Source organism: Patella vulgata, chromosome 1 (genome assembly GCF_932274485.2).
Source record: "Patella vulgata chromosome 1, xgPatVulg1.2, whole genome shotgun sequence".
Classification (NCBI taxonomy): Eukaryota; Metazoa; Mollusca; class Gastropoda; family Patellidae; genus Patella; species Patella vulgata.
The window spans coordinates 32,507,450-32,526,637 of NC_065879.2; the positions used below are offsets into that span (position 1 = coordinate 32,507,450).

Here is a 19,188-nt window from a genome sequence, read left to right on the forward strand (position 1 = left end):
TTAGAAAATCTGGAGTGCGTTCCCCTTTGTTGACATATTTAGTAGCCAATCACTGCCATCGGTTGTAATATTTATGTCCAATCACAGAAAACGTGTTAAGATACTTAGGCTTCAGGCATAGCAACACCCAAACATCACAACATTATTCACAAAAACTGAAAGCAGAAGCAGAAAAGTAACGTTTTGAGATGGATCAGACAAAAAGACCTTTGTTAATACCTCCAGAATTCGCAAATTATGCAGAACACCATGGCGTTTTCGACATGTATAAGGTAACTAAATTTTAACATTGACCAGGAATCACGGCCTACACAGTACAGCACCGGCGGTACGAAAATATTTTTTTTTAATAAAGTAGGCCTAATTTAGTAATACTAATAAGGCAGGCCTACAGTCTGAACCATCATCGTAAAATTTAAACGGATTTCTTCGATTATGAACAAACTACTTAACTTTGGTTATTATAAACTTACCTGTGTGTTTGAAATCACCTCCCGTTAAATAAAATCCATTCTGTGAATTGATTAAATATTCCAATGAATGTATAAAAACTTTAAAATGTTCTCTCTTGCAAATTTGACGTATTTACTTGTATTTTTGACTGAGTTCAAGACAACATAGCTTTCGTCACGTGTTGCATGAAACCAGTGAAGCTGGTGCGAGGGTGGTTTAATTATCTTTGACAGATATTTTGACAACCATGCGTTGCAATTAAAACAAAGTGACATCGTTTTGATCCTTTGATTTTTGGCATCGAAAAATATCGACTGAAGACAATTACAAGTTTTCAAGTGTATCGTCAATTTGATATCATTCTTTCAATCGTTTAATGACATCTATAAGCTCATTGCGGCAGCCCTGAAAGTGCCTTTTGGGTGGGTTTATAATGCTAAAAAAATGTAGGACCTCGTAAGAAGCGCACCATCACTATGTTATATATCATTAAAGATATTCATAGGTAAAATCTAAGCCCGTTAAACAAATGATTGTTTTTGTGCCACATTTGTGTTCAAAAGAAAATTCATCCACCCCCTACTCTCTAATCAAAAATATGATTAAAACAAAATACCGGTATTTCAAAAGGTATAGCTATAAACTTTGCAGAGATTTTACTAGAATGTAAAAGATGGTAACAAGATAAAGGAATATGGACTGTTATGTATGTGAACACCCAAACTCAATACCAAGCCGAGACTTGTAGCTTATTCTTACTCAAAACTTTAATCGTCGTAAAATTACTGCAAACCATGGCATGCTGTAAGCCCTTTAATAATACGAAGTGATCTCTCCCGAAGAGTGACATAATCAGCTTCCATTTTAGTATGTCAGAAGTTGGTGGGAATTCAATTTTTCAAAAGAGAACTTTTTACTCGTTGGGATATTGAATTGTGCAGTGGATTTTATTTAACGGGAGGTGATTTCAAACACACAGGTAAGTTTATAATATGGTAACCAAAGTTAAGTAGTTTGTTCATAGTTGAAGAAATCGGTTTAAAATTTACGATGGTTCAGACAGTAAGTGTAACACACACTATAAATTTACCATCCATAACTGAAATTAATAAATTAGAACCTTAATAAACGAAAGTTAAAAGACCTAATTTGTAAGAATGATTTTACATTTTTTAGCTCTTCTTTGGCTTTGTACCGGTGCACATAAGTAGACTGCAGTCTTGTGGATTGATATGATAGTTTCTGTGCATGATTTGGAAACAATGTTGGATTCAATCAGATTAAAAACAGGCCTATCAAACAAAGATTATGAATTTTGACCATAACCCATTGATCATTATATTGTTTGCAGAGCTTAGAATTAGATTCTCAATGTTGACAAATTTATACTATAAAGCTTATTCCTTTTATAGACCCAACTTCGCAATGTTTTTGTTTGCAAGGGATTCCTAAAAATACGCTCAGCAACTTTATGGAATTTCAAGCTATTCTTCAGTTTCATATTATTATGACTGAGTAAGCTTTCCAGAATCCAGATTTTAATTACTTTATATTATGAATATGATTAGACCTAAATCCTAATAATATATCTACTTTTATTAAGTCTTATAATTACACACTCTTGTTGATTATATCTTCAGAGATTATTAGAGCAGCTGATTATTACCAAACCAGCAGACCCTGTAGCTTATCTCATTGATCTGTTAAAGAGAGAAAATGATGATGGTAATTATACAAATAATATAAGCTTATTGAAAGTACATTGTACATTGCAGTAACCCTCCATACTATAAGTAAATAATAACGATTTCCAATATTTTTCTTCAAGCTTAAAACTAAGCTAACATATTTTTGTTCTTTTACAAGTTAACTTTATCGGTACTTTAAACCAGCTAGATGAGATACTATACGAACATGCCATTTCTTATAGTTTAATAATCATTTTTTTTTTAACATTTTCAGTACCACAAATTGTTATTCTTGGTCCACCAGCAGCTGGGAAGAGATCAATTGCTAAACTCATTTGTGCAAAGACTCGTGCAGCTCACTTGACCATGGAGAACCTGATAGGTGATGCAGAACTTGACTTGAGAGAAAAGGCTGAAGATTGTATTAACAGTCAAAAAGTAGGCCTATGTTATGTTTACATTGATACTCATTATCTCTGACATCACATTTAGTTACTATTGATTTGGCAAATCCTTTATTGAATTGCACATATTTTTCCGTAGATAAAACATAAATGCGTTTTTTAAAAAGTATGTCCTGCATGTTTTTCGTCCAGGTTTCCACTTGGTTGTTAGATGTGTGCAGTTCCCCTGCACTTACTTGGAGACAATTATAGAAGTAGTGAATATTTTTATCGAACGTTACATAATGATAAATGTCTGACAAATAAGTAACAATAGATGAAAGAGCCACAGAAAATGCTTTAGGCATTCGAGCAAGGACAAATAGTGCACTACCAGTGTATGTGTTATGTCTGAACGGATCATAAATATTATTTTTTTTATATCACTGGAAACTGAGAAGGCCTACAATAAAATGATTTGCTTCTTAAATTTGGCTTTGTATATCTAGGCTAATTTATTGTTATTGATTAAACATGCATTATGCAAGAGCAAAATCTGCTTATTACAAGTCTTTCTTTAGGCCTGAAATGTTATCTATATTATCAATTAGACATTAATTAACTTATCCAGACCATAATAAACTCTCGATGTCAAGGCTAGCCTTCGATGTTGGCTGGATTAGATTCCGATATGTCGCTAACGGCCGTTGATAATTAAATCAGAAAAAGTGGATAATCGAGACTATGCTGTTTACCGGTATATTAATGATTTTAGTAATGATGACCGAGACTATGCAAAAATTTCACCCGCTTCTTTCTCGGCTCATAGTGGATCAATTTGACTGAAATTTTCAGCAAATTACCTTTACACTATCTAGTTTTTAACTAGTATTATAGCGAGAACTGCCATCTCTTTATCTTATCTCCCATAATGTATCTTTAATTTAATTTCAGGCGGTTCCAACAGAGTTGTGGTCAAAGATAATAGAACAACGTATGCAGTTATTTGATTGTGTGAAAAAGGGATGGGTGATGGAAGGTTTTCCCCAAACTAGAGAACAAGCATTAGCATTACAAGAGAAGGGAATCTATCCCAAACATTGTGGTAAATATTAAACTATATTTGACATTGAGCTTTTAATACATAGTAAAGCTCACTTTACACTTTTTTTGGGTGTTTAACTTTAACTGGTGGAACTAGCTGGGGTTAGAATGGAGGTCACTTGAAGATGTACCCACTATGAACATGTGACAGTTGAGATTTAAGAAGGGATAACACTGCTGCCTCAGTGCCTGTGCAAAAATATTTTCCACCAGCAATGCACACATAAACCATAGTAAAAATAAAATAAGTGATAAAATATTGTTTATTAATCTTTAAATGACTAAATTATAACCCCATTCCTTTCTTTTCAAAATTTAATATTAATGTTTTCTCTTCTTGTAGCATATGACTATGGTAGTCAACAAGTCATCCAAATTCTCTGTTATCCTTTTATTTTTGAAGCATGTATATAATAGTTTATGAACTTCTTGCACAAGTACATAATAATACACAAGCAATCCATAATTCTGTTAAAGGCTCAATACCACTCTTGTTGTAACTGAATAATATGTCCCAATCTTTATTCTGGTCAACAAATTGTTACTATTTTACAATATTCCAATTAATTGATGATACAAATTTCATCTTAACACACCTAATTTAAAAAATTGGAAAAATTCAACTAAATGATTTGAAAAGCCTGACGTAAAGCTTTTCAAATGTGACTTGGATTTAAAAATATTTTTGAACCCTCTGGACAAGTAAAATAGGATTTAATGGATAATTTACACAACAGGTAAGACACTAACACATCTAGTAATTAGAATAAGGCTATTTTTTATTTTCTGGAGCTCACGAAATCTGAGGCAGAAACAGTTGCTAGCTACCACTCATTATTGAATTCTGTAAGTCTGTCTTTTTTAGTTTTACTTTTTAATTACTCTCTATTTTAGTTGTACTGGAGTCTCCTGATACAGTATTAATCGAAAGAGCTTCTGGTAAAAGAATTGACCCTAAAACAGGAGGTAAATAAAAACAACAGTATTGTGAGAAAATGAAATAAATTATTTTAGGAACATATAATTGACAAATATATCTTTATCTCTCAAACATTATAATTTGATATTTAACATTTAGGGGCTAGAATTATGACCATTAATAATAGTTCTGTTCTATCAACTGTACTATGAGAGAGAAATACTAGGAGGATAGCTAAGAAACAGTCATTTTTTTTTTTAAAACATACTAATTACTATTCGAATTAACTCTTGTTTTATTTAGATGTGTATCATACAACCTTTAATTGGCCAAGTAATGCAGAGATTCAATCAAGATTAGAAGAGGCTACTGGTTGTACAGAAGAAGAAATGATAACTAAACTTATAGTCTATCATCGGCATATTGATGCTATTCTACGTTGTTATGATAAAGTTTTAAAGAAAGTCAATGCAGATCAACCTAAAGCAGATGTTTTTGCACAAGGTAGGTTAATTTTGTATACCGAATAATCTTACCGATTTTGTTCATAATAATATTAGCTTTTAAATAGCCATACTATAAATCAAGGGCTTATTTAATTGTTGATTTTATATCAATACTGGTACTGCCTATAATAATCTTACAGAACCAAATTAATGTCAGCAATATTACTAATGTAATCTGGGCTTCTGTTGCACAAACAATAGAAATGGTTATAAGCATTACTCACTGTGACAAGATGGGGTTATCTTTGCTAGCATCTGGTTTGATTAAAAACACTGGGCCCGTTATCCTTTGTATGTGAAAAGTTATCCTTTGTATGTTTTCACGACTCGTTGCAGTCATCTCAAGGTTTCTGTGTGCAGTATCTGTGTTTATGCTGCTAACAGGGTAATAAAGCCATTGTTACATATATTTCAGTGTTTACATTTGTCTGTAGTCAACTACGATCTAATACCCCCCACACACCTCGAGTTGTTCTTCTTGGACCTACTGGAAGTGGAAAAGCAGTACAAGCTGCATTATTGGCATCTAAATATAATCTTGTAAATGGTAAGTATCTCTTTAGTACTAACATAGATTCTGGCATAGTCTTTATATTTTACTTTGTAACAAATATATGAAAGCTTAGTTCACCTTATGTATCTCTTGATACACTTTGAATGGAAAACAAAATCCAGTTTTACAGATGGATTCTTTAAAATTTGGGAAAATCTTCTATGTTGAAAGTGTTTCAATAGCTTTTTTCCTGGTAATGAGAATAAATTTATTATTTAAGTTTCATGTGGGCAACTCATAAAACAGGCCATAGCTGATGAAACAAAAACAGGACAGGCAGCTAAAAGTTATGTCCAGAAAAAAATTATGGGTAAGATAATATTAGTTACTAATTTTATGTAGAAAATTAGTTACTGTAACTAATTTCCTAGTTTGCTTGAAAGTTAAAAGAATCAGAAATATCAGTAAATATACATCTACATTATATTAGTTTTTGAGGTGATTAGAACAGTTTTTCCAGAAGACTGTTATTCTGATTTTTCTTTTAATAAATATTCATTTTACTTCCAGTTCCAGACAGTCTGGTATTAAATATATTAAAAGATAGACTAGGTCAATTAGACTGTGTCACAAGAGGTTGGGTGTTACATGGTTATCCAGTTACCCGAGAACAAGCTGAACAATTAGAAAAAGAGGGATTAGTGCCTAACAGGTTTGTAATATTTGTCACTCTTTTCGTATGCCCATGTACTGTTTTAGATATTACATCAAGGGTTATTGCCCTATATCTTTAAAAGGTTTAAATGGCATATGGCTCTATTTTTTGGAACCATAAATGTTTCTAGAAGGACATATTAATGTAATATGAGTGTATGTAAAGTGATATATATTCAGTCTTTTTTTTAAAAATTTTAATTTCTAATTAATTATGTTCAGTGAAATACGTGAACAGTCCAAACTGAACGACAGTCATACACACCTGCTTCGTCCGTTCTAAACATTTTTATTATTATCATTTGTGAATCAGCCATTACTATTTACTGTCGCACTGTAATTTTGGATATGTTTTTCCGTGTTCAATGATTTTGAATCTGAAACGATATGGTACACAAAATGTTAATTGTGTTTTAAATATTGGATATTAGGATCCCACATTTTCACGGCAACATAACATCAATATGGATTGAAATGGACCAATATTAAATTCTAATTTGTGTTTTTAATTTCAAATATTATAGAAAATATTTAGTTAGAGACTTAGCTCCTGTTAAATTGCTGAGTCACTAGTTCCAAAACTAAAGCCCTGAGTTTTCTGTGCTTGTATTGATTATTAATGTCTTTTCCAGAACATTTTTCCTGGACGTACCTAATGATTCTGTATTAGAAAGATTAACACAGAGATATACAGATCCTATCACTGGCGAACGTTATCATTTACTATACAATCCACCTAGAACACAAGATGTCAAGGACCGATTACAACGACACGGCAAAGATAATGATGATGATGTCAGAAAACGTTTAGCTCAGTACCATGCTTACGCAGAAGAATTGAGTGACTTTTATGTGGACGGACAACATATCAACGCAGATCAAGATCCACACACTGTGTTTGAAACGTTAGAAAGTATGATTGTTGAGCCATTACCTAAGAGACTTCAATAATACTCACATCAGCCTTATTATGAATCTTACAGCAAACTAATTGACCTTCTAAAAGAATATGAAGAGTTTTCTTTCATTTTATTTTATATATCGGCATTTAAATTTTAAGCAGAAATATTGTATTATATGAAATCAGCATTGGATTTTTAAGCAGAAATATTGTACATATTCGACATTGTCATCTTATAAAGGCAACACTAGATATGTATTTAAAATATTTTATTGTCTATTGATGATACAGTATTTAATTTATATCTTGTGGTTTGTAAATATAAACATATTTATTCTTTTATGGTGTGTAAGTACCAACAATTATAATAAAATGTATTAAATAGAATATAAATCTTTTTATTATAAGTTAAAATCCAAATAAAATAGACACTGTACAGGTATATGTATGTATACCAATAAAAAATGACCAAATGGGGAATAAATTTTCAAAATTGTGTTAAACTTTTACCTGAGTATGGTAATAGAATAATTTATTAATTCAAAATGTGCAATTAAGACAATAATGTTAAAAAGAAAAAAAAAATACTAATATAGGAATATGTAGATATGCTGCAAGTATCAATTATAACAATTACATGAATTATGTTCATTTTTGAGATCAGACATATTCAATACACATATGGTACTGAATTGCAGTACCATAATTATTTATACCCTCAAAACATGCAAAGTGATCTTTAAACAGGTCACATTTCTGTGGAATACAATTACTGCTTATTACTGAGCGACACTTGATGAAGACTTCTGAGCTAGCAAGCATTTGAATGTGATATTTTTTTATCTTGCTTACGAGCATTGTTTTGTTTCGGACACTTTCTATTTATAGTCTATCAGCCAATTGTTTGTTTTGTAAATTTCAAACAAAAACTGTCAGATATGCAATGCTTGCTTTGTTGTCATGGAGGCTGTTACAGTAATAGAAGTGGACCTGGAGTTACAACCCCCTGATTTACCTCACATCTTTAGAAATAGTCATTATTGGATTAACATTGTGCTTATCGATGCAGTACTGTATATTTATGTGCTTCTGTCAGCTTCACCGAGTTCAGTCTTTAACCTATCAGGAACCGTTGAAACAATGGTCATTAATAAGATAACCAGCTAATCAGAGGCCTGGATATTTGACAATATTATTATTGGGTAAATGGTTTCTTACTTACAAGTTAAGATTATAAAATGTCACAAATTTTATACGAATTCAATCTGCATTTATGTTGATCATCTTCGGGTCGCATTGATCTCTTGTAATACAGCATACAAACAAGTCTTGACATGATATGCAAGTTATACAGAAGGATCTATCAGATTGCATACAGGAACAGTTAATAATCCAGTTCCCACAGAAGTCCTATTATATAACATAACCAACATTTTATCAAATTTCCTGGACATCTTTGTCATTATATGTTTATTTTTAACCATCAGGTTATCCATACAGAGGTAGTGTGTTCTTTAGTTTGCTTTTCAGTTACTTGAATCACTTGAATCCATTGAATTCAATTCCTTTCGTAATTTTCTGACATCTGCTGCTGTTTGGAATTCTCTTTTAAAACCACGGGTCATTCCACGACATGAGGTAAGGTTCACAGAGGTTAAGTCTTGACATTTGTTCAATACAAGACTGAAACATACAAACAAATCCATAATCATTGCCATTTAAAAATATTTATTCATTTTTCAATTGTTAGGGTTACCAGCAGAGAGAGAAATGTGGTTCAACAACTACTTAACACAAACCAGGTCATTTTAGAAAAACATGTTTCCTTTCAATAAGTTTCTTGTTTGCATCAATCTTTATAAGTGACACTCCCAACCCTTTATGATTTTAGGCAGGTAACCCTATTCAATGTGACATTTAATCAACAAACCTCATAATCAAAAGCAGATGCATTAAACCGCCCAGCAATCCAATCCCTCTTGTATCAGTACAGTCCAGAGAAGTTTTGATGCATAACGTAAGTTTTTATGCAGAGGGGGACCGTTATTGTTAAGATTTTTGTTTGAGTGAAAAGAAGTTAACTTTTTTTTTTCATTTGTCTTACAAGCATGATTTATTCCTTTTGTATCAGTACAGTCCAGAGAACTTTTGATGCATAGAGTGACTGTTCAGATTTTTGTTCTAGTGAAAACAAGTTAACTTTTTTTCATTTGTCTAACAAGCATGATTTATTGAACTTTCAGCAAAAAGTGAGCAGTGCTACAATTGAAATTTTTACCTTACTGTTTCTTGTGTCACATTTGTTCCTGCCAAGTTGAGGCTGGATAATGGGCAATGATCGGTCATATTAACCAGTCCTTTGAAGGCATGATTTAAATCTTCTTCCCGTAAAGTACTCCACGATAAGTCTAATTCTAAAAGACTTCTTCTCCACTGCAAAGGAAAAGCAAAGATTTGTTCAACTGGTGGGTATTTTATAGATCACTGAACAAATAAAGCAAATACATTTAACTGTGACAAGATCCAATTGGTTTCCAAAATCAACATTTAAAGTTTTATTTGATACAAGTTTGGAGCAAGTATATCTACACAGATTTATAAATGGAAGTTTAGTTCTTTATTTCAATTTCATTACTATACATAAATACACAGATGTACAACAGTACTTACCTTCGTCAACAATAATGCCAGCCGTTGATATTGAGAACCATCCCTTTGTGTAGCTGTATTCGAGGCATGTAGAGACTGTACATTATTACTGTCTATATTACACAAGTTATAACAATCTATATTATCATTACCTCGTAGATCTAATAACTTTAAATCAGGTGAATCATGTAGAATCCTAAAATATAAATGTACTCTTTCAACACTTGTACCTTAATGGATCATTACTCAAATCTGACTCCTTAAACATGCATTATGCAAGAGCTAAATCTGCCTATTGCAGGTCTTTCTTTAGGCCTGAAATGTTTTCTAAAGTATTAATTAGTCATTAATTAACTGATCCAGGCCTTAATCAACTCTCGATGGCATCAGATTTCTCCGATATTAAATAGATTAGAATGGTTCAGCGATACTTAGATTTAATCAAATATGGAGGACCAAGACTTAGCTTCGATCAAACAGTACGGTGGTTGAAATTATTGCACACGTCTATCAAACCTTCAAAGGCTAATATCTTCGCTTGCAATAGAGTAATTTGAATGAAATTTTCAAATTATTCATTTTACATCATCTACTTTCGAACTATTATAGCAAGAATGGCTAGTTTAGTTCTTTATCTAAATCTTACATAATGTATCTTTAATTTTGTCAACTGACTTTACACCCATTGCTTTCTAACAAATTACCCTTCAGAATATTATTTATTGAACATACACTAGAGCTTCATATATCCCTAGTTATTCCGAGTCCCCTTTATATCGGACTGAAGAGCTTTGTTATAATGCTGTCATTAGGGTTCACTTTTGTATATCTTAAGTCCCCTATATATCAGACTGAAGGGCCTTGTTATGTAGTCACAGATTTATTGCAATTCTACACATAAATTAAGAACAAAATATTTTCATCACTATCACATGGGGAAAATTAAAATCGATATACCTTGTAACAAGATCTAAATTAAGACAAGATCTTGGTTGATCTCCTGGTTTATTGTATGCTACACTTAACTGTTCTAACTTGGGAAACGATGATAATCCAGGTTCCTAGTGAAAAATTAAAAGATTATAGCATACCCTTAAAATTGAAAATGACATCTATAAAAAATGGCTCAATATAGTCAATAAATAATCTTTTTTTTTTTCCTTCAAATATTAACCTTATACCATCTACATTTGATTTGAATTACAGAATCGATTTTTAAGATTGCTGAAAATATTTAAACCAGACTGACGTCTGATAGAAGTCACTAAGTAGGCACTTTGGAGTGCAGACACAATGGCAAAGAACACTAGCTACAAACCTGTGAAACTCCAATTCTGGAATTGGCTAGTCCTAAGATTTGTAAATTGGGACAAGAATTCTGGAATTTTTTCACATTGACCAAAACGATATCAGTGGAAAATAAGCAATTAGAAATATCCAACATTTCTAGCTGTGGACAGTGACTCTGAAATAGTTAACAATTAGAAGAATTTTAAATCCAGATCTTACATATATTTTTATATGATTTTTTTGTGACTCAAAATATTTTATAGCGAAATGAAACATACTGACTAATCAAACTTCTTTTGATAATGCTGTAAGGTGGAAATTTTTTAAAAGGATAAAGTTCAGACCTACAACTGAATTTTTAAAAAATGCATTATGTGAGATTAGACAAAAAGTTGACAATTCTCAAAATAATTGTTAAAAAATAGATAATATAAATAGAATATGCTCAAAATTTCAATCAAATTGCCCAAACTTTCTGAGATATTAGCTTTTAGGCTAGCCTCGATAATCCTTACTAAAGCTGGTACAATAAAAAACAAAGTCTCAATTATCCATTTTTACTTTTAATTATTTTTCAAAAAATGTATTTCAATCTGCTAAATATCACAGGGTAGTGATGGCATCAAGAGTTGATTATGGTCTGGATAAGTTAATTAATGTCTAATTAACAATTTAGATAACATTTCAGGCCTAAAGAAAGACCTGCAATAGGCAGATTTAGCTCTTGCATAATGTATGTTTAAAGAAAGTTTAAAATTTAATTACTTACTAAAATCAAATTAAATACGGAATTGAAAGACTTATAGGTATTGCCTCCCATAGTAAGTTGTTTAAGATAAAGGCCATGTTTAGGTAACAAAACTTTTAAACTCTGTAAACATACAGCATCTACCTGAGAAAAACAACACCATTATTGCATGAAAGATCAAAACAGTTACAAGCTACAAAATTGTACATGACACATCTGTAAAGATCTGTTTATTCCTTAGGACAGGTTCCAGCCAGCAAAACATACAACCACGGCAGCTAAGTTGTACGATCAGTCAACAAGGGTTGTCTCATATTTATTGTTTTTGTGGGTAATGGCAGCATTTGGAAGACACTCATATCAATTTCTGACAGATTAGATGATAATTTTTATCATTTGAGTGTTCACAAGTTTCTACAAAGTGAAAAAAGGGCCACAACTCTAAGAACTAATTGAAATTGTTGAAATTCAATAGAGGTCTCTGTTTTACTAATGTAAATACTGGTAATATAAACAAGTCAACAGTGCACTTAGTCAAGGTATTGGTATAATGAATTTATTGCTTATCTCTGCTTAGCCTTAGTGGCAAATCGGTGATCGAACACTGTCAAGGCATTCTCCTAATAAATACCTACACCAAGTTTGAACATTCTACCTCAGTTAGAAGGAGAATTATTGAGTTCCAAAGTCTCGACCAATCAGATTGAAGTATCTTCTTAGTCTAAGCAGAAAAGCTCATTATCAAACTTAGTAATGAAACTATACACAAAGTTTCACATAGAATCAAAGACTCCACTAATCAAATTGCTTATCACTCTGCTTACCATGAGCAGAAATTGGCCATTATCGAACTCAGTCAAGGTACTAGAACCCAAGTTATCGTGTCCAAAAGCATTAACCAATCAAATTGTTTACCCATGCTTAGCCTAAGCAGAAAGTGCTCATCTTCGAACTCCATCGAGGCATTCACATAATAAACACCTACACCAAGTTTGAACATTCCAGCTCAATTAAAAGCCGAGTTAAAGTGTCCCAAAAAGTGTGCCGTTCGGCCGGACAGACAGACAGGTGACAATAAATTTTATGCAAATCAGATGATAATGATAATTTTTGTCATTTAAGTTCAAGCATTCACAAGGTCCTTGTGAAATGGTTGAAATTCGTTAGGCTTCTCTGTTTTATTAAGATAAATGATTCATGTTAATTTCATACAATTGGATGATAACTTTTTGTCGTTTGAGTGTTCACAAGGTTCTACAAAGTGAAACAAGGCAAATAAATAATTAACCGAAATTTTCTAAATTCGATAGACTTCTTCATTTTTACATTGAACTCTTAGCCATATTATTCTGAACATATATTTTAATTAAGATTTGATTAATAAGAGCCCTCAACATAGGCAAATATTTAATCTTATTTCAATTTATTAATCGAAAGTAAAACTACTTATCAAATGAGGCTTAAAAAGTATTAAAAAAAAATACCTTTACTTACAGGTGTAAAAGATAGATCAAGTGATGTTAATTGATGACAATTTTCAGCTATTGTTACAATTGTCTCTGTGGTTACTTTACAATATGATATATTTATAACTTTTAACTGTGAACAGGTTTCTGTTAATAGCTACAAAACATAAATATCCAACTAATATTTCTTTCTCAAAATGCATAGTTCATTTTTTCATAATCTAGATTTAAATCTAAATTCGTTTTGTACAATGCAAAGAGTACTGTAGTAGTTGAGCGATTAGGTTACTGGACTCGCAACTTGATTGTCCAGACTTTAAATCCTGGCATAGGCTGAAATAACTTTCAGGTTTAAACTTGTCGGTGGTAGCAGCTGTAGTCCAACAGGCAAAGTGTTGCTTAGATGTTTCAATGATACAAAAATCTAAAGTTCAACTCTGCACACAATGGCATACTAGTATAAGTAAAAGAACTCCTAAAACTGGATAAAGTCAGAACCCCATTGTTAGATAAATTATCCTCTTTATTGCTAAACTACACATGACACATGAGAGAGAGAGAGAGAGAGAGAGAGAGTTGAGGGCCCACTCTACACAAATTAGGACATTTTACACAAATTAGGATATTTCGAGACTAACATATGGTTCAATTTTATCTAATTTCAATAATTCGTTTGCACATAGGGATCTTTAGCAGTGGAGGAAACCAAAGGATCTGGGGAAAACCCACGAGGTTGGACAGGTGACCCTACTCCTTGTCACATACAACCGGTGATGACTATAAGAAAGTATCTGTGTTTGCACAACTCAGAACACTCAAAATTCCAGGAGTTTTCCAGGAGTTATTTACCAGATTCCAGGAGTCTCTGTATAGAATTCTGCATAATAATGTATTTTTTTTACGCTTGAAGAACATTTACGGCGACAAAGTAGTGAACTTTCGAAGAAACATTTGATGACTACGTTCAGTTTTATATCTTAAAATATATACATGTATAGCGAAACCACAAATATTAATTTTCCATGAGTTTCAAGGAGTAATCTTGTTTTTCCAGTACTGGAAATCACATTTTCATTTTTCCATGTGTTTCAAGGAGTGTGCGTACCTGGAGTATTGCTTTAATGGCTAAGGTATTGCATTAATAATACCTTATACTCCATTCCTTAGCTTTCCGGGAGGTCATTCCAAAGCTGATTTTAGCTCTTAACTGATAAATCTTTTTGAACTGCCCATTTGCATTTCAGGTTGTGCATCGTTAAAATTAAAAAAAACAACAAAAAACCTTTATGTTGCTGTTGACGAAAAATTTTGATGCAGATAAGTTGACATCCCTGCAGTGGGTCAATCTGTTTTCACATAACCATTTTAATACCCTTTCACTCATCTTAATCCAACCAAAAGACAAATCCACTTTTCTCCATAATGTGGGATCACAAGCAACATTTCTCCATGTTCTGCAAACTTTTGATGCTCTGGAAATATATACATGTTTTACATGGCAAATGTTATGAACGAATTGAGGATTTTTCTAGAATTCTTATACTATTTATATCAAGAGGTGGTAGTAGTGGTTGAATTGTCTGAAGTGAGAAAGAGAGAGAGAGAGAGAGAGAGAGAGAGGGGAATGGGTTTATCGTCCACTTGACACAAACTTGGTCATTTCGGAACTAACATATGGTTAAATTTTATTTCAGTAATTTGCTTGTGCGTATGGGTGTTTAGCAGTATGGGTAAACAAGAGGACCCAGAAAGAACCCACGAGATTGGATAGGCGACTTGAGTTTGATCCCACCAATTTATATGGAGACAAGGAGTAGGGTTGTCTGCTAATGAGGTTTTCTCCATGTTAAAGAGCAATAGATTTGTTATCATAAGTGGGTGTTACACCATTTCTCAACCTTACCTTACAAGGAATGGGAGAGTACCCTGACTATTTACTAATTCTTGAAATACTTTCAGTAAAATTTCTTCTGGTAACTGTAAGCTAACTCCACTTCTTTCAGTTGACTTCTCAACAATTGATTCTTTAGGTTTTTGTTCCTTGGAATTTTTTATGCGTTTCCTTCTATTAACTTTCCTGAAATACAACATGAATATAACCTATTTATTTTTGCTACATAACTGCTTTAGATTCTCATTGGTAGTCTCTATTTGAATTCAATTTTTGGCATTTCATTACTGTATTGTTATAAAGGACTTTGCATATTATGCAGTATTAAATAATGGTACTTGCAAGGGTTTTTCTCCATCATCTCATATTACCTTTTGGTATTAGATATTTCCTCATCAGAAGGGATATAATCTGAATCTTCTGAATCAGAGCTCCATTCTTCACCTTGACGTACATTAAAAGAAAATAGCATCGGTCTCTTAGGAACACCAAGTATCCCTTTCTCTGTTTTTCTCTTTCTTTTCTTAGAATCTATCATAAAACAAAAATAATGGTTGTAAGTGACTGCTTTTCGTCCTAACATGATCTGATTATTACATACTAACAGTGCTATTTAATAACTAAAATGACGGATGTTTCAAGAGTTTAACCTAACTATCCCCACATCTGATTGATAAGGGATTATGAGGTTACTGGACAGTAGAGGGGGGGGGGGGAGAGAGAGAAATGAGGTTTAACGTCCACTCGACACAAACTAGGTCATTTCGGGACCAACACATGGTTAAATTTGCTTGTGCGTATGAGTGTGTAGCAGTACGGGTAAAAAAGCTCACCCAGAAAAAAAACAATCATTATTTCAATCATTCGCTTGCGCGTAGGGGTCTTTAGCAGTGGGAGGAAACCGGAGGACCCGAAGAAAACCCACAAGGTTGGACAGTTGACCCTACTCCTTGTCACGTACAACCAGGGAATCGAAACCCTGGCAATTGACTCAATGACAGACCATATGATACAGTGCGCACGTGCTAACCATTCGGCCATCCAACCCTCCCTGTGGGTGTAGGCCAAGAACACACTAATCATTTGGAAGGTTGGCACTGTAAACTGAAGAAGCTTGGTCAGGGCCATCCAAATATATACAAGTTCCTAGACTTGATTAAGACCGAACACGAAGATATTAAACTAACCATCAGATAACTAGAATCTGGGGGCAGACTTGCTCCCAAAAGAAGAAAGTGCCGCCACCTTGATAGAGAATCGTAGAAGAGAATACCTTATTAATCACTGGTGCCAAGACACCCACTGAATACCTCAACACTGTTATGAAATTTGTTGGAATGTAAATTGTCATGTTTATCAAACTGTTAATAAATATTTATACTATAAAAATGTATTTGTTTATTTATTTATATATTTACTCATTTTAATATATGCACTTACTTATTATATATATTACTTATTATATATTTATACATTATTGAAATTTATTTATTCAATCTAACAATGCACTTATTACTTATTTATTATATTATATATGTATTTATTTGTATATTATTAAAATTCTGGAAATGGTTTAATATAAGAATCCATATTATATGTACTTTTTACATGTAGTCTTTTTCACTAAATACTGTTTAAATCATTTTGTTGAAGTGTCACAAACTTGTTACAGACTATATTTTACCCCCCCTTTGTTAATTAATTAGCCTTTTAAACAAAGTTTATAATAATATGCAGCTATATTGTTCTTAAAGGCTCAATACCACTCTTGTTGTAACAGAATAATATGTCCCAATCTTTATTCTGGACAACAAATGTTACTATTTTAGAATATTTCAATTAATTGATGATACAAATTTCATCTTAACACACCTTATTTAAAAATTTTGAAAAATTCAACATAATGGTTTGAAATGTCTAACGTAAACCTTTTCAAATGAAACTTTGATTTAAAAATATTTTCGAACCCTCTGGACAAGTAAAATAGGATGTAATGGATAATTTACACAACAGGTAGGACACTTAAAAATCTAGTACTTAGATAGAGATATTATTTATTTTCTGGAGCTTTCAAGCCAGCAAGAGTGTTATTGTCTCTTTAAATTTTAAGCTTTTCTCTAGGTCTTGCAAATAAAGTTAACTGATCTGAGATATTATTTCTGTGTATAAATAATGCAATATATCAATATTCTCACATTGTTGGATAAAAGGAATAAGAATCAAAGAAACATATATTATATAAAACATTTTTGTTGTGAATAATATTGAATAGTCTTTTAATTTAGTTATGAAGCGAATTAGTAAAGGAAAATATTGGTCAGAGTAGTCTACATGTATCAACCGTCCGACTAGTTTTTGTCCGAGTTGTCTGGTTACCCTAATTTTGTCCTGTTTGAAACAACTACTTAATTATGGTTAATTCCATATTTGATGTTACTCCCATTCAAGATGCTATCCTAAACCCAGTCCTAAATAAAAGTCGCGTATGTTTGGCACATGAGTAAAGTCCAGTAGAATAAGACAGTCGAAAAAAACAGTTGATGGCCGATTAAAATTAAGTTTGTAATGAATGTAATTTAAAGAAAAAATGCACTAATTCAAATATCGTTTATCATGGTTTCTGTCTATTTTTTATTTTCCCTAATGTTCAAATTTGATTGTTAAAATCAAAACTTTATTATTGTTTTTTCATTCAATACCCTAAAACAACTTATGCAGACCTCTCTTTGTGAGTAAGGTCATCAATTAGGGTTAAAGGTGAATGACAGAAATAAATGGCAGGACTAAATACCTTCTTTTTAGTCTGTGTCCGATGCATAAAACTGATGACAGCATAGTATCTAGTTGCTTCGGAATAAAAACAACAATGTGGGGGTATTTATAGAGCACTAAGCTACATGTTGTTATCTTAGTTACTGCCACCGCTGCTTACTAAGTCTAAAGTCATGCTTTACGTTTTTCCTCATCATATTGAGCGACTGGTTAAATTTATTCAACTGGATTATTTGACAGGTTTATACGACTGGATCATTTGACTGAATTATGAACTGATTTTATCATCTTAGATATTTGACTGGTTTTATTGTCTGAGATATTTGACCGTTTTTATTGTCTGGATGAGACTACAAAGTAGTAGGCCAACATTCCTACAAGAAAACGCCTTGTCCAATACCTATACCACATCCACCCACCATTTGGGCCTCTATTATCTTAGTTCACTCCAATCAATGTTGATTTAAATTGACAAATAAGTCGTGTTTGCAATGTCGAAGACTGTGGGTGATACTGAGCTAAATCTTGGCTACTTTAAGATACGGTACCACCACTACTGGCACTGGCACCAGACTTGTGTACGTCCATTTCTTACCCGAACTTTGACCAGGTCGTTTTCTTTCTGCCATCCTAAATATTACGGAATCACATTAGCTAGATCTTCATTCCGTTCAGTTCAATATCAAAGACGAGTTGCACAAACTTTGTTATATACCGGTACTTCAGATTCAGCGTTTTCTGTCAATAAATCTGACATTGAATTGTTATGTTTTGTTTTGTTTTCATGCATTGCGCCATTTCCTGTAAGCATCGCTTTCGTTGTTTTCAAACACTAGAGAAAAGCTTGCTAAAAATGAGTTACCCCCCTTTAATGAAAGTGCCCTCTTTCATTAAAACGGCATTAGGTTAGGGTTGTAAACAAAAAAAAACAAACAAAAAAAACCCAAATAAATTAACGATCTACCCTCTAAATAAGAATTCCTAATAAATGCACAAGATTATTATCAAACCGGTACTATTTCCCTTGAAACTATTTCAAGCATCATCTGAAACTTCTACAAACAATTGAAATATTGATATTATCAATATAGGTACAAATGTAGGTATCTTTTTTTCGGGGGGTGGGGGGTGAATCACCAATAATCTAGGTAGGTATGGGGGAGATGATTTCCAATCTAGGTAGGTATTGGAGGGATGATTACCAATCAAGG

General features: G+C 32.5%; 2 protein-coding genes across 3 annotated transcripts; one reads left to right on the forward strand and one right to left on the reverse strand.

Moving 5' to 3' along the window:
• The first annotated feature begins 110 nt into the window (after positions 1 to 110).
• On the forward strand, positions 111 to 7,448 carry LOC126808952 (adenylate kinase 8). Its single transcript, XM_050534024.2, has 10 exons — positions 111 to 272; positions 2,094 to 2,178; positions 2,416 to 2,579; positions 3,479 to 3,629; positions 4,523 to 4,594; positions 4,851 to 5,051; positions 5,469 to 5,600; positions 5,827 to 5,916; positions 6,117 to 6,258; positions 6,893 to 7,448. Exons 1-10 carry the CDS (start codon positions 189 to 191, stop codon positions 7,209 to 7,211), a joined length of 1,440 nt encoding a protein of 479 aa, XP_050389981.1. The 5' UTR covers positions 111 to 188; the 3' UTR covers positions 7,212 to 7,448.
• A 41-nt stretch (positions 7,449 to 7,489) lies between these two features.
• On the reverse strand, positions 7,490 to 18,829 carry LOC126808951 (F-box/LRR-repeat protein 6). 2 transcript variants are annotated; one of them, XM_050534023.2, is made up of 11 exons: positions 18,573 to 18,829; positions 15,577 to 15,736; positions 15,218 to 15,391; positions 14,597 to 14,786; positions 13,343 to 13,471; positions 11,870 to 11,992; positions 11,129 to 11,275; positions 10,768 to 10,871; positions 9,832 to 10,006; positions 9,440 to 9,594; positions 7,490 to 8,844 (listed from the first exon to the last, which is right to left on the reverse strand). In XM_050534023.2, the coding sequence occupies exons 1-11, from the start codon at positions 18,604 to 18,606 to the stop codon at positions 8,688 to 8,690; spliced, it is 1,548 nt and encodes a 515-aa protein (XP_050389980.1). In that variant the 5' UTR covers positions 18,607 to 18,829; the 3' UTR covers positions 7,490 to 8,687. The 2 variants fall into 2 exon arrangements, with proteins under 2 accessions (XP_050389980.1, XP_050389979.1); XM_050534022.2 differs by lacking the exon at positions 18,573 to 18,829 and having other exon boundaries at positions 15,577 to 16,584.
• Between the last annotated feature and the right edge of the window lie 359 nt (positions 18,830 to 19,188).